Consider the following 15923-nt stretch of genomic DNA (forward strand, 5'->3'; position numbering starts at 1 on the left):
TCCCTGGGCACCTGCACATACATGGCGTACATAAGCTCATGCAGGGACGTACACATATGTACAAACGAATGCATATTTATTTTACTTTATTTTATTTTGAGACAAGACTTTTCCTTGTAGCCCTGGCTGTCCTGTAATTCACTCTGTAGACCAGGCTGACCTCGAACTTGGAGTTCTGCCTGCCTCTGCCTCCCTAATGCTCAGATTAAAGGCATGTGCCATTATATTTTTAGTTAAATATTTTTATATTTTATTAAATACATATTTTTAATTAAAAAGTAAAATAATAACAACAGAGCTAGGCATAATGATAATCCAAACATTTAGAAATAATGATGATGATAAGTGCTGTGGAATAATCCTCTTGTACAATGTAAAGATTTTCCACTCAATTGGTTTTAATAAAATGCTGATTGGCCAGTAGCCAGGCAGGAAATATAGGCGAGGTGACCAAATTAAGAATGATGGGAAGGAGAAGGGCAGAGTCAGAAGTTGCCAGCCAGACACAGAGGGAGCAAGAGATGAACATGCCATGCTAATAAAGGTACTGCCACATGTCGAAGCATAAATAAGGAATATGGGTTAACCTAAAATGTAAGAGCTAGTTAGTAATAAGCCTGAGCTACTGGCCAAGCATTTTATAATTCATATTTGGCTTCTGAGTCAGTTATTTGGGACCAGGTGGTCAGGACAGAGAAACATCCATTTACAATAAAGTATTACAATTATACTAGATTCACATCTGGGACAAATAAGGCCTATGTGTCCTCAAGATACCCCCAATGCTAACTGCTTGCTGCTCACACATCCCTCTCACATCCATCTTGTTCTGCTCCAGGGTCCACTGCAGTCAATGTTGGGCACCTCTGGTTGTTGTACAATATATCATAAATGAACTGAAGCTCTGAGCTCCCTCAAATGTGCCACACACGCTCCAGCATGGATCATGCACCATACAGCCTTGGCCTGAATTCCTCTCTGTTCCCCAAACCCTTTACATGTTGATGCCTCAGACTTTCTATAGACCTTAGTGCCAACACTTCAGATAAGTTGCAGATCAACCCATCAACAATTTGTGATGAGTGTGGTTCCAGGCACTGAGGACAGAGAAACCTCAGACTAAGTTCTCCCTCTCCCTATTTTCTCCAACTGAAACGGAAAGTGTTTGTGTGAGTGAGCATCCACTCAGGTTAGATCGTGGTGAACCCAACCAAGAGGACCCGTGCCGGTGGGATGGAGCATGGCACCCTCTGGGAGTGACCACAAGCTGACTGAGGAGCATGAGAGGAAACTTCTCGAAAGCTTTCACCAGCCAGCCTCCTCTGACTAAGTCACTTTCCTGTGACAAACCTTTGGTGACATCAGGACCTTCTGCACAGCTTTCTGCCCTCCTAATCTTCATTCTTTAGTGCAGTCTTGTCATCAATGTCTGACCCTCCCTCTGGACCAATGCCAGGCAGCCTCCATCCATACTATAACCCCAGACATGGGAGAGGGCAGTGCTCACTATTTTTTTGCCAAATGACAAATAAATTGACACACGGACGATGCCCTTCGCCCCGCCCAAGAGAACATACATCATGTGCTGGCATCTTGTGTGGCATGAGGTCTATTCAGTGTCAACTCTGGCTGGAGACAGCCCCTGGGGCAGCAGGCTAACCCACACACACATAGGGACCATAGAGAGATCGACCCCAGGGTTTCCACCTGGCCATATCTGGCAATGTCTTTTGGTGAACATCATGTTCCAAGGAGGAGATGGATCAAAGAGGATGGAGAAAGTGAGGAGGCAGAGTCAAGCAGGAGCAGACAGAAGGCCGGAGAGTGCCTCCTCAGGATGGACAGTTCAGACTGACTTAATATCACGATATCCTGGAGGCTTCCCACCTCTTCCTCTAGCTGCTGCAACTTCTCCAACTTCTCAGGATTCTGCATCACCTCCACCCTCTCTCCTCAGCTCCAGTTAATGGTTTGATGCTTTGTCTGCATGTGACCAACTCTCTTTCAACTTTACCTACTTTCCAATATGACCTCCATGGCTGTCTGTTAGAAGACCTGTCCTTCCATTGGGAGCATCTCTCTTGGCTGTGCACTCCTTCCCCACACTTCCGATGATTGTTCCTTGAATGCCAATTCCCTGACACAATGTCACCCTCTGCAACCTTCTGCTAAAGTCTCAATCCATCTTTCAAGGTTCCGGGCATCCATAAAGCCTTTCCCTCCCCCAACCCTAGGCTATGTCTGCTCTCTACATTTATACATTTCCTGGATGAAACAACAGGGTCTTGGCACTGTCTAACCCAGGTTCATCCTGATCTCTCCTTTGGATTACCAGCTGCTGAAGGGAAGAAGTGTCTTATTCTGCATAGTGGCTGCTTGATACAGACCCAATGGAAAGCAACACCATTCTTCTTTATAGAAAGAAACGCCATGTCCCTCCACTTGGGAATTCTGTGTAACTGGAGTCCTTCTGTGTTGCATGAATTGTTAAAAGGTCTTATTAATAAAATCAAACCTGAAGCCATGTATTGGGGTGAATGCTGGAAGATCAGAGAAGCAGAACAAGCCACAGATACCTCACCTTGCCAGTTCCTCAGCTGATGCTGTTTCCTCAGACTGGAAGCCTCTGAGTCCTCATCCAAATGAATCTCAGCTGAACTGTTGCTCAAAAGCCTAAAAGCTTAACCAGATCTAGTTCCTGGTTTTCTTATATACCTTTCTGCTTTCTGCCATCACTTCCTGGGATTAAAGGCGTGAGTCACCATGTTTGGCTGTTTCCAGTGTGGCTTTGAGATCTGGATGAAATGCTAGGATTAAAGGTGTGAGTGCCACCATTTTCTGACCTCTATGTCTGTCTAATGTCTGTTCGGTTCTCCGACCCCAGATAAGTTTATTGGGGTACATGATATATTGGGGAACACATTATCACCACACTTCTGAAACCAGGAAGCCACCTGGCAAGACACAATCTCCTTGTAACAGAGAGTAGCAGGCGAAGGAATATGGAAACAGCAGCTATGCCAAATTGGCCTCAGTCACTGAGCTGTTAGAACCACGTTTCAATGGTGATCAAGTCAAGTTCATGAGGACTAGAATACCTTGTGTACTGGATATGGATAGTTGAAAATGAATGGCCTCCCAAAGATGTTCACCAAATCCCAGCACCTGTGAGCAGGACCTTGCCTAACAAAGGAGATTTTGATTATTTTATTAAATTAAAGATCATGAGGTGTGTCAAGTATCCTGAATTATCCAAACAGGAGGGATTGATATCATTGCAAATGTCCTTGTAAAAGAGAGACAGAGATCAGAATGAGCAGCTGGAGCTCTGAGGACGGAAGAGGCTGGGGTCATACAAGGAAAGAGCCTCCAGCCAAGGAGTGAGGGCATCCCCAGAGGCTAGAGGGGGCCTTCAGAAGGCACAAGCCCTACCCACGCTTAACAACCAATATGGCTGATTTGGGCTTTCTCACTTCCAAAGTTTAGGAAAATAAACCTGCGGGGATTCTATGCTTTTATATTTGCTATCACTTATTTTTCAATTATATCTCATCTGTGATAATTATTGTGATAATAAATTGTGATAAATTATTAATAACAGCAAGAGACAAATCACTATACAAGGCAACCAGCCAGTGGTGCAGGGAATACAGTCTTCTGTTAGAGCCAGTCTGGCTTAACCCCAGGTGGCTGTGTGCTGGGCTGTTGCATAGCAACCCAGCAACAGGAGGCTTACCTGGGGTGAGAAGTTGTGGGTGAGGGGCCAGGAAGGCAGTGGCCAAAGGCCAGGGAGTCCTGCTCTCTTTTGAATTTGTCTCTTTCTTTCTTTCCTTCATTTCCTTCCTCTTTTCTTGTGCATTTATATGTATATGTGTTTAGGTATGTGCATCCCTGCACATATGTGCCCATGTGTATGCACACATGTGCGTGTGTATATGTGTGTGCACATACGTGTGTGTAAGGGCCAGAGGACAATCTCAGGTGTCTTTCCTCAGGTACCATCTACCTTGCTTTTTGTCTGAGCCAGTATTGGCTTTCACAGGTCTGGAGCTCACATGCCTCTGCCTTTCCAGTGCTGGTATTACGAAGTGGGTGCCACCAAACATGGCTTTTAGAAATTGGACTCTACTTAAAAACAATTTTATCACAGGTTGTAGGGATTGAACTTGGGTCTTCATGCTTGCAAGGCGAGAACTTCATTGACTAAGGCGTCATTATACACCTCCCCACCCTTTGGCATTCCATCCTTGTAGGTTTTCAAGTACCCAAGCTAAGACAGTTTTGACCAGCGGATCCCCTTGCATAGTTGGCCACCCCAAGAAGGACAAGAAACAGTCAAAGCATCTTGGTTTTCCAAATTGGCTTTATTGTTTCCAGTTTGACTTATCTCAAATCCTTGTATTTCCTCTCCAGGATTCGTGAGCCACAGCCCAGCTCCTGGGATTTACCACCAACTTCAAAGACAGAAACGCTGCTCCATAAGACCTGAGTTCAACCCTCAGAACTTCTCAAGCAGGCTGGGTATTACTAAAGACAAAAGCGTCCAAAACCCCATGTGGAGTGGGACAGTACAGCCTGGTGTCCGCAGAGAGGGAACCCTAGAGGAGAAGAAATCATAGTGGGCTCCGAGCCTCTTCTCTATTCTGCTGCCTTTTCAGATATGTAAGCACAAGATTTACACAGTGCATTCCCCACGGTAAATCAGGGTGGCCTGTAATAAACTGTTGCCTGGTGAGGCTGAGTGGACTCCCCACCCCCACCCGAGTGTATTCTCAGCAGAGAAAGAAAGTGACATTCAGGGAACACATTTGTGCAGATGGACCACAGCATGAAAGCTGTCCATTAAACAACTCCTCAGACATTGATTTTCTGGTCAAGCAACAAGCAAATGACTTCTCCCTCCCCCCCCCCCCACTCCCCCCCACTTCTCCCCCTTCCTGCCCCCACCCCCCACCGCTCTGACATTGATATTGGCACTTGCAAAGCACTGGAGAGGAGGATGCTGAGGGTGACTCTGGGTTCTCCTAGGAAACATGTTGGCTTGAAGTTCTTACGGCTGCTGCACAGTGGCTGTTGATTTTTCCTCTTCAGAGTTAAGGATTCTCAGCTTGAGACACCCGAGATCACAGAAAGAAAGGTTTTTATTACTGCTATTTAATTTAAAGAACATCACACAGGCCTTTATGCAGTTGTCATGGCCACTAAGCCTAGAGTGTCCCAGTCTTGGTTTAGACAATGCTTCTCTTTTTATGTCTGCCTCCCTGTCCCAGGCAGGCTAGCATTCATGCTCCCTAAAGAATCACTGCTGTACACACACACACACACACACACACACACACACACACACACACACACACACACAGGCATGCACACATGCACACAATGTACCCGATCTCAGCTCTCTCAGAAGTTAAGCAGGTATAGGCCTTATGTGATGGTTTGAATAAGAATGGCCTCCATAGTCTCATGCATTTGAATACTTGGGTTCCCCCAGTTGGTGGAACTGTTTGGGAAGGATTAGGAAGTGTGACCTTGTTGGAGGAGGTGTGTCACTGGGGGCAGCTTTGAGGTTTCAAAAGCAGGAACTATTCCCTAACAGGAGCTTGTTCTCCTGTTCCCACCTTCCCCACCCCCATTCCCCACCCCGCTTTCTCGCTCTTGCTCTGTCTTGTGGTGGTTGTCTCAAGATGAGAACTCCCAGCTACCGCTCCAGCGGTATGCCTGCCTGCCTGCCGCCATTGCTCCCTACCGTGGTGGTCATGGACTCAACCTCTGGAACTGTAAGCTCCAAAAGAATTCTTTCTCCTGTAAGTTGCCTTGGTCCTGATGTCTCATCGTGGCAATAGAAAAGTCAGGACACCTAGCTAGTACTTGGATGAGATGAAAAGCAGGAAGGTCAATGTGTAGAGTCCTCTGTAACCGGTGGCTCTAAAGCTGGACTGGGTGCAGCTCCGTGGCCAGATGAAGCGTGTCTGCTGGATTGTGCACGAGCCACGCTGAAGGTGGAGTTGAGAGTCAGACTGAAAGGGAAAGTACCAGCTCAGGACCCCCAAGGCCAAGTGCTCGACACGAAGGAGGTGCAGGTGCCCCAGTGGGACAGCGGGCAGGAGTAAGAGACAAAGACAGGAGAGAGAGGAGGGGGGAGAAGGGAATAGGGAGGAGGAAGGGTATTTGTCCCAGATGGTGGGTGGGCGTTGACAGCAAAGGACTGTCTCTGGATAGAGGGGAGACAGATGTGGCACATAAGAAAATGATGTTTTATAAAGGTAGAGAGGGAGGCCCCATGTTGGGGTGAGGTGTTTAATTGTGACTGGACATGTTAATTAGGTGGGCCAAGGGGACTTTTGATTGCTGGACCTCATAGCTGGACCTTAGTAGTCAGCCTCAGGAGGAGGAAGTGGCCAAGTAAGGGAATAATAAATAAAATAAAATAAAAAATAAATAGTGGCCAGCTTTAGGAACGTGATCTACTGGTTTAGCAAGGCAGAGGGAATGGGGGAAGGGCAAAGCCGGCCAGAGCCATGCTCAAGTGGGCTAGTGTCCCTTCACAAACAATGTCAAACTACAAAAATTCTTCCTAGACAGAAAGAACATTGCGCTTCTCGCTACCTGTAAGTGGGAGGTGCAGAGCCTGTCATGGGCTGGTTGCATGGATACAGCTTTATTTGTGTGAGAGTCAGAAAGGAGAAAGACCCGCCCACCTCCACCTCCTTGAACCAGCTGTCTGTGTGCAGGAGCTCTGGGCAACAGTGTGATCACAAGGCAAGCCCTGAGAGAGCCATTCTCTACCCTACCACCCGGATACTGGCCCCGTTTTCAGGCTAACTTAGCAGCAGAGTTTATGAAGACCCCAGAAAGACCTAGAGCAGAAGGAGCTGCCTTCTTGACTGTGTTCTGCATGGAAGGAGGTGACCTCAGGACTTCCCCATTGGGCTTCTGAGACACATCCTTGGAGACTTTAGGCCGGAACTCTAGAGCGGCTCCTCTCTCCAGTTCTAGCACATCATATGCAGCCATTTGTGCCATCTTCTGTGTATGCCAGGCCAGGCAGAGTGGCAGGGGCGCCCATTCAAGGACACCAGCAGCCAGCTCTCCTTCCCTTCTCTCCTGTCCACAGCTGTGGGAAGTGCCCAGTCTCAGAATCAACCCAGGACACGTCCCCTGGGAAGCTTGAGCTCTTTTTGGCACTAGCTGGGCACCGACGGGCAGTGTTGGAGTTTGGTTATATTATAAGTTTACAATTTCATTTTTAACTCTACTGAACACCTCACACTGCCCAAAAGCAGACCACCTGACAAAGACCCAAGCTGAGATAAGTCAAGTCAGGACACTGTCCGTTCCCAGAGTCTTTCTCGAATCAGCCATTGCCCTTTGGGATGCTCTGCCTCAAAATGATCCACCTCCAAAGACCCGGGGGACTCCTGTGCAAAGATCTCCTCATCCCACTCCATGTCTTCTCTGGAGAAGCTGCGGAGGATCTGTCTGGAGCTCCCCAGGCTGCAAGGGAAGGTTGAGAGAGACGGTCAGGCTCAAGCTGGCCACTGCACAGAGGGAAGGCACACCCAAATTACCACCATTTCTGCTGAGAACATCAGGTTGCCCTCCCCCCTCAGTTCTGGGCCTTAAAGTGATACAGGGCGGGGTGTGGGTGGACTTCAGTGGGCATTGACCTGGCCTCAAAGGAGAAGGTCAAGGATGAGGACTGGGCCATGGCTTCACTATGGTGAGCACATGGCTTATTACTATAGGAATAAAATGCTATCAAGGAAACCCTGGATCTACCAGAGTTGAGTGACTTGTGAAGATGTAAAGGGACAGCCACAGAGTCTGAACAGGCCCTTGTGTCCTGTGGCATGAACTGAGTGGTTGCCCTGCACAAAGCAAGGGGAATGCGGGAGTTGGTCATAGGAACTAGTCTTGAGAGACAAGGGTCTGGCAGCAGAGAGGTCACAGGAGCTAGTGGCAATATGTCCCCACAGGAGTTAGTGGCAGTATATCCCTACAGGGGCCAGACCAGCAGGAAGTCCTGCTCTGCAGAGCAGAGTCTCATCAATGCCTTCCAAGGGGACAGTATCTCAGCATAACGCTGCCTGCTGCTCCGTCTATACAGCCCAAGTGGTCATTGGAGAGCTGCAGAAGATATAAGCAGCAGTCCAGAGAGGAAGCCGGCAGGCAGGATGGGAACAAGGTCAGAATGGAAGACAGCATTGAGCCAGGCTGCTGGAGTACAGACTGTGAGAAAGCGTCTCAGCCAAGGCCCATCCCCCATAAGACCAACAACTTTTGCACATGGGATGAGGGACCAACACACATGAGTCTGGAGTACCCCATGAGTCTGGAGTACCCCATGAGTCTGGAGTACCCCATGAGTCTGGAGCACAGTGAGATTGTCTCGGGTCTGTTAAGTCCAAGCACTTACTCTTTTTTGTGGGCTTTGGGCTTAAATTTCAGGGTGTTGAATGCCCCTTCCACAGCCTTTGGCAGGTAAATGGGGTGTCTCTCAAGCCTCCTCTGGGTCCCCGTGACCCTGTGTTCTGTGCTCCTTCGAAACCGGCTGTCTGCAGTGGCGTGAGCAGCGGTGGCCTCGGAATGTCTGCGAGGTGCCCGAAGAATCCAGTTGGAGTGTAAGCTGTGCTCCTGTGAACTGGTCGCCACTGGAAGAGAGAAGCAAGTGACCTGGGCAGCTGGCCACTATCAGGGGAGCAGAAGGTAAAGAAGAGCACGGGACAGGTGGGGAATTCACAGCAGAGGAAAGACAAGCTCACTGCCCTGAGTTCTGCAGGAAGCTGCAGGGGTCAGGGACGGGAGTCAGACTCAGCAAAGCCTAGGGCTGGGACAGCGCCAAGAGCTGTACTCATTGACTCTTGACTCCAGAAGGATGCCCCAATGTATGGCATATTGTTCAAAGAGATTCCATTTTTGTTAAAAGTAAAATATAAATAAAATCTGAGTGTATTGAAAATCCTTGGGGAAAGTCATATGCCCAAGTGTTAATTAACAGTGGCCGTGACTTACAGATGGCATCTGTCTTTTAGTTTCTTTTTTCTAATTGGTTTTTAATTTTAATTGTGTGCACATGAGTATAGGCACTGTCAGGGGCCAGAAGACAGTGTTGAATCCCCTGAAACTAGAATTACAGGAGCTCAGTATAGGTGCTGGGTACCAAACTCTTGTCCTCTGTGAGAGCAGGGTCACCTCGTAACTGCTGAGCTGTGGCTCCTAGCACCTTGAGGTTTTAATATTTCTGTGTGCTGTTTGGTTCATTTGTTTTACAGTGAATAGAGATCATTGTTGCTGTTGTTGTCGGGGAAAGGGTGTGTCAGAGGACAACCTTCCCCGTGTCAGTTCTCTCTGGGGAGTGAATTCAGTTTTGCAGGCTCAAGCACTTTTGCCATTGAGTCCCAGCAGTGGCTTGTTCCTCCCAATTGCAACCCTCCCTCTGCATTTCCTGGGAGAGGGAGGTGCTCACAGCATCAGTGAACAATAGGTCACCAAAAGGTCACTGCTGTGGGATGTTCTATATGTTAAATGTGTTGCTCTGATTGGTTAATAAATAAAACATTGATTGGCCAGTAGCCAGATAGGAAGTGTAGGTGGGACAAGGAGAGAAGAGAATTCTGGGAAGTGGAAGGCTGAGGCAGAGAGACGCTGCCAGCCTCCACAATGAGAAGCAGATGTTAAAATACTGGTAAGCCACAAGCCACATGGCAACTTATAGATTAATAGAAATGGGTTAATTTAAGATATAAGGACAGTTAGCAAGAAGCCTGCCATGGCCATACAGTTTGTAAATAATATAAGTGTCTGTGTGTTTATTTTGTAAGTGGGCTATCAGACTGCCGGGGCTTGGCGGGACCTGGAGAGAAAACTCTAGCTAGCTACAGGTCACATGTGTCAAAACAAAATCTTGGAAGACTCTAGAGGTCCCCTACCCAACACTGTACAAAGAATTATAAGCACTTATAATTTATATATCTTTATAGTTTGCATAACTGTAAACAGTGGCTGGGGTGGAGACTCTAAGCAGCCAAACTCCAGAGAAAAAGATGTGGGACATGGAGTCCTGCAGGCTGTCAGCACTCACAGGTTGTCACCTGTGTTGGGGTGGCCTTCCTGGCAATGCAGCTGCTTTTGAGTTACCCCTGCTCTTTGTAAGTAACCCCTCACCATCCTCCTGTTCATCACCTCAATAAAAATAAATTGCTTCACCAATTTGGACGTCTGTGCAATAGTTACCGTGGTCTGTCCTGGGTGATCTGTCTAGGCCCTAGCCTCCAGGGTAAGTAGAGATATTTGTGTTAGGTCTCCCCAGGAGAAGTCACACTACACTAGCCTTTGGTTTTTTTTCTTTTTCTTTTCCTTATTTTGAGACAGGGCTTCACTACATAGTTTTGGTTTGGGCTTTGTTGTTTTTGTATAGTTGTGAGTATGTATGCCTTCCTCAATTTATCCACCCTGTTTTTGTTTGTTTCTTTTTTTTTAAGACAGGGTCTCTCACTATCCTGCTCACTGTTTCAGCTAGCCTGTCTGGACAGCAAGCCCCAGGGATCCTCCAGTTTCTGCCTCCTGAGCACTGAGATTATAGGCTCACACCATCACACATACCTGGCTGCTGGGAATTGAACTCTGGTCCTTATACTTTTGAGGCAAGCACGTGATAGACTAAGCCATATATTTAGGCCCCTGAGTTTTGGTTTTTTGAATTAAAGTCTCCTTAGGCAGCACAGGCTGGCCTCCAAACTCTTGTCTGTCCTCCTAAAGGGTTTACCCTTCCGATTGCTGGGATTATAGGTATGCACCACCATGTCCAGCCTGTTTTAGTCCTTTTGAGTTCACCATTAGGTAGTAGTAAGAATGTTCACGTTCCAGAATTTTGTTTTCATCTTGCAAAACAGAAACGTCCCCCCATATGACACATTCCCCACTGACAGCTTCTCTCTTTAACCATTTCCTCTTGCTTTCCCTCGTGGAGTGTTAGGGGCAGCCGCAGTAAAAAATAAAACAAAATAAAATAAACCACAGGTGCAGGCTGGGGCAGTGACAGCCGGGGTGACTGAGACAAGGTAACAAGATCAAGCCTGTTGTGACAGTGAGGGAGTTCCTTTCAGCAAAGAAGGTGTGGTCCCTGATGCCATCCCAGGAACCCACTCACAGCCCCCCCTCCCCTCCCAGCACACTCACCATCAAAGTCCACATCTTCGTTAGGCAGGTCGACCTCAGCAGTCCTCGGCCGTTTTTCTGTCTCCAGCTCTGCGATGATGGAGTCAAAGAAGGCAATGGCCTCGGCCACGTCAGTGCTGAACTGGGAGTATTTCTTTGAGACTGCTTTCTGCAGCAGAAGAACGGGTGGGGGTGGGGTGAGAGAGAGTTGCCTGGGAGTTGTATGAGTGTCCTCATATACAAAAGCCAGAAACACTGAAAAGAATTAATACTCCTAGAACTAAATGCATATGGGGTTTTGTATTTGTGAGGTTTCAGAGGAAAATTTGATGGCCAAGATATGGACTTAACCACAGTCCTTATCATTAGACAGGTGGATTTTTTAAAGGGTGCAATATTATATATCCACAAAGAATAGAATTTTGTCATTTGTCACAATGTAGATGGAGCTGGAGGCCATTACATTAAGTGAAATAAATCAAATACCGCAAGGCAAATGCCTCATATCATCATTCATATGTAGAAGTTAAAAGATTTTATCTGATTTAAGTAAAGGGTTTTAAAACAATTGTCCTGGTGGGGAAGAGACGGAAAAGCACATAGAAACTAATGCCAGCCAAAATAATCAGACAGAAGTTCTAGAGTGTCACAGCATGGCAGTGGCTGTAGTTACAACAATTTATTGAATGTTTTATGTAGAACGAGAAGAGGGGCTTGAAGACTCACAGAAAGAGTAAGTGTTTAAGAGATGCTCACCGTGGAAATGCTCCTCACCATTACGTACTGCACACGCAGTAAGTAAGATAGGCAGGATGGATATACGAACTGAGAAAAGCTTCATGAGGAATTCCAGAGAAACAAGCAGGACACTATTTATCAACGTGGTAAACATGGTAAAACATGAAGTCCCGTTCTGTAAAGCTTTGAAAGTGGTATGTGGGCATGGCATTAAACAGGAACAGAATTAAGTTATGGAGTAGAATGTGGGGTGGCATTTCTAGGTGCACATTGTGGGGCACATCTTGTAGGAAACAGTAATCACAGAATCCCTTTCTTTCCTATTTTTCTTTTTCAAATTGCAAAGAGCTTTCTTATAGGAAAAACTGTTGACAGACCACAACACCCACCTGAATACTTTGTCTTAAAAAAATGGAAGATGATCTCCAGATATTTATCCATCCCTCTCTAAAGAGCTGCTAAAAATGAGAGCAGCTTTCCCAGGGCCACCAGCCCATGGGTACCACTATCCACAGTGAGTTAGGCCCTCCCATATCAATCATCTGCTATGGATATCGCTCTGTGTAAATAAAGTTCTGATTCGCCAGTGGCCAGACAGGAAGTATAGGCGGGACAAGAGAGAAGAGAATTCTGGGAAGTAGAAGACTGGAGGGAGACACCGACAGCCACCGCCATGAAAAGCAACATGTAAAGACACTGGTAAGCCACAAGCCATGTGGCAAAGTATAGACTAACAGAAATGGGTTAATTTAAGATAGAAGAAGCAGATAACAAGAAGCCTGCCACAGCCATACAGTTTCTAAACAATGTAAGTTTCTGTGTGCTTTCTTGGTTGGGTCTGAGCGACTGTGGGACTGGCGGGTAAGAGAGATTTGTCCTGACTGGGCCAGGCAGGAAAACTCTAACTACAATCATCCATCAAGAAAATGCCCACAGGCTTGCCTATGGACCAATCTAGTGAGTGATATTTTTTCTTAACTATGGTACTAGCCAGCACAATTGATCCCTTGTGAACTTGACACATGAACACATTTTTATTGAACTATAACCTTCCCTTCCTTATTTATCCCCAAGATCCCATTGAGGCATTAGTATCAATGCCTCAATATAAAACACATTCCAGCCTTTGAAAGTCCCACATACTTTAAAAATTCAAACATCTTAAAATTTTAGCGTCTTTAAAATACCCAAAGTCTTTGCCAAAGTTCAAAGTTTCTCTAAAACATCCTGTCTCTCTAAAATCCCCAGAGTCTTTTTAAAATATCCAGTCTCTCTGAAATATTCAAAGCCTTTCTAAAACTCCAAAATGTCTGTACAATTCCAAAGTTTTTCTAAGATATCCAGAATATGGGTTCCTGTAAAATCAAAAAGCAAGTTAAATATTTTTTTTTTATTCCAAGAAGGAATAACCAGGGCACAGTCACAATATCAACAATGCAAAACTAAACTCCGAAAGTGTAAGCTACTCAATGTCTAATGTCTGACATTCAGAAATGATCTTTTGGGCTCCAAAGGGCTTGGAGAGTTGTGTTTCTCTGGCTTTACCATTCATAGCACACTCACAAGCTCCAGTTATCTGCACCCCACACCTGCTGTTGTCCTCAGTGGTCATCCCGCAGTACTGGCATTTCCAAATTGCTGGGGTCTCTGTACCTGGGCTGCACCTTCAATGATAGCCTTTCCTGGAATCTCTTCAGGAACTTTGACCCTGCTACACGGTACCAAGCCTTAACTTCTCTCCATGATCCCTTCAGACTTGAGGCTTCTATTGCAACTGAGGCTGCATCTTCACTGATGGCCTCTCCTGGTGCCAAGCTGATCTCCATGACCTCTTCAAGCCTTCAAATCCAGGACTATCTGAGGGACTCTTAGATACACAGAGTTAAGCTGCCAGCACATAGGACAGCCATGACCCCTCTGTCCCACAGCATCTGTGTGCTGGCCTTAAGAAACACTCTCCCGCTGGGCAGTGGTGGCTCATGCCTTTAATCCCAGCACTCGGGAGGCAGAGCCAGGCGGATCTCTGTGAGTTCGAGGCCAGCCTGGTCTACAGAGCAAGTCTGGGACAGGCACCAAAACTACACAGAGAAACCCTGTCTCAAAAACAAACAAACAAACAAGAAACACTCTCCCACAGAATTTGCCTCAGTGATGCTGGTCTCTTCTTAACCACAGCTGGTTCATTAGCTTCAGCTCACCAGAGCCCCAGATTGTTGTTCAAAATATTGAACAGCCTGAGATTCTTTAAGGGAATCTTTCAAACTTCCCTCTGAAACTTCAAAGGCCAGGCCTCCATTACCTGCATTGCTCTAAGTATCATCCACCAAGTCCCCAGACAGCTCATTACACTCTGAGCACTCACTGGCTTTTCTAGCCCAGTGTCTCAAAATCCTTCCACAGTCCTCCTCAAAATAATGGTCAGGTCTGCCATAGCAGTATCTACTGATTTCTGTCTTAGACAGGCTTTCTATTGCTACAATAAAACACCATGACCAAAAGCAAGTTTGGGAGGAAAGGGTTGATTTCCTTGTTCAGCTACAGTTTATGTTGCAGCAAAGTCAGGCCAGGAACTCAGGGCAGGACTTGTAGACAGACTGAAGCAGGAACCATGGAGGGGTGCTGTTCACTGGCTGGCTCCCATGGTTTGCTCAGCCTGCTTTCAGATAGCACCCAGGACCACAAGCCTGAGGGTGCCACCACCCAGTGAGCTGGGCTCTCTCACATCAATCATCATCATCAACAAAAAAGCCACAGGCTTGCCCATGGGCCAATCTGGCCGAGTGACTTTTCTCAGTTGAAGGTCACCCTTCCCAAATAACTCTAGCTTGGATCAAGTGGGTATAAAACGAACTAGCACCCTCACCAAGGGCCCTCCCTATTCTCGATGAATCTGTGTCTTTGCTAGTCTGGTCACTGGTCATTCTGAAAGTTTCTGTCTTATTCTGGAATTCTCCACCAGACATGCCTTCCATTTTTACCACTTGGACTTTTAAGCATCAAAACGTTGTTTAAAAAAATAATTGTTTGAAAACAAGTTGGGACCAATTGGCTGGTCCCAACGTCTGTCACTCGGAGGCTTGTCTGTTTGGTGCCTTGTTTCTTGACGCCCCTTTCATTTCCCCTTGTGTGATGTGTTTTGTTAAAGTCTGCACGCTGTATTGTCAAGAGGCACTGAGGATTTTGGTATCTGAATGCTGTCTCTGCTTTGCTAGACCTTCCGTTTTGTCAGTCTTAGGCAGTCTGCTGATGTTCACATCTTTTGTTGCTATGGTTACCACGTGTGGATCATTTTTTCAGTTTCTCTTGAAACACCATGTTTAAAGTGGAGGCTAATTATTTTCCAGAGGGCTTCTTTGTCCTCAGCGTAGGTCCGTCCCCTCTGTGACACACTGGTCAGAGGATCCTTTCCCCACACTCTTGGCAGAATTCCACTATAGACACTACTAGATGCCTGTTTGCATGGTAGTGGGAGGCGGGGAGCTGGGGGGGACAGTCTGTGTTTAGGACCCGTCCCAATCTTAGGCAGTACCCTATGTTTGGGGATGTGATCCTCTCAGGGGTTTTGACCTCCTCAACATCTGCAGTCTTGGACCCAATATCCCTCATATACTCCCATACTCACCTCCCCAGGAAACTTCTTGTTTCAGGAGATCCAGAAGAACAATCTGGTCTGGCTTTTATATATCGACTAGAGGGAACCCTCAGCAGCTGGTCCCTCCCATCAGCCTGCACTGTAAGGGATACTGGCTTAGGGCCTGCCAGCCTTTTGTGAGCATCCACTCATGATAATAGTTTCCTGTATTTGTAGTCTTCCAAGCCTCCCCCACTCCCCAACTCATTGGCTATTGCCAGTTGTCAACAGCTCCAGGAACCTTTCCAGGTATATGGTTACCTCACTTCAGCAGGTACAGCTGTCCTGCTGAGGCAAGGCAGAAAGAAGGGGGCATGATGGAGACATGGGAAGGGAGAAGAACCCCCCACTCCAGAGTCAGGTTGAAGCCTCTCACCGGTGAAGAAACACAACT

At 46.8% G+C, this 15923-nt stretch overlaps 1 protein-coding gene across 1 annotated transcript in view; it reads right to left on the reverse strand.

The window, feature by feature from the left end:
- Positions 1 to 7322: 7322 nt before the first annotated feature.
- Positions 7323 to 15923, reverse strand: part of C9H13orf42 (chromosome 9 C13orf42 homolog) — a 28166-nt gene continuing 19565 nt past the window's right edge. The window contains exons 3-5 of the mRNA XM_036198513.1: positions 11182 to 11329; positions 8420 to 8654; positions 7323 to 7497 (exon numbers count right to left, since the gene is read on the reverse strand). Coding sequence (XP_036054406.1) covers positions 7323 to 7497; positions 8420 to 8654; positions 11182 to 11329 — 558 coding nt within the window. The remainder of the gene's footprint in view (positions 7498 to 8419; positions 8655 to 11181; positions 11330 to 15923) is intronic.

This window comes from Onychomys torridus, chromosome 9, assembly GCF_903995425.1.
Source record: "Onychomys torridus chromosome 9, mOncTor1.1, whole genome shotgun sequence".
Lineage (NCBI taxonomy): Eukaryota > Metazoa > Chordata > Mammalia > Rodentia > Cricetidae > Onychomys > Onychomys torridus.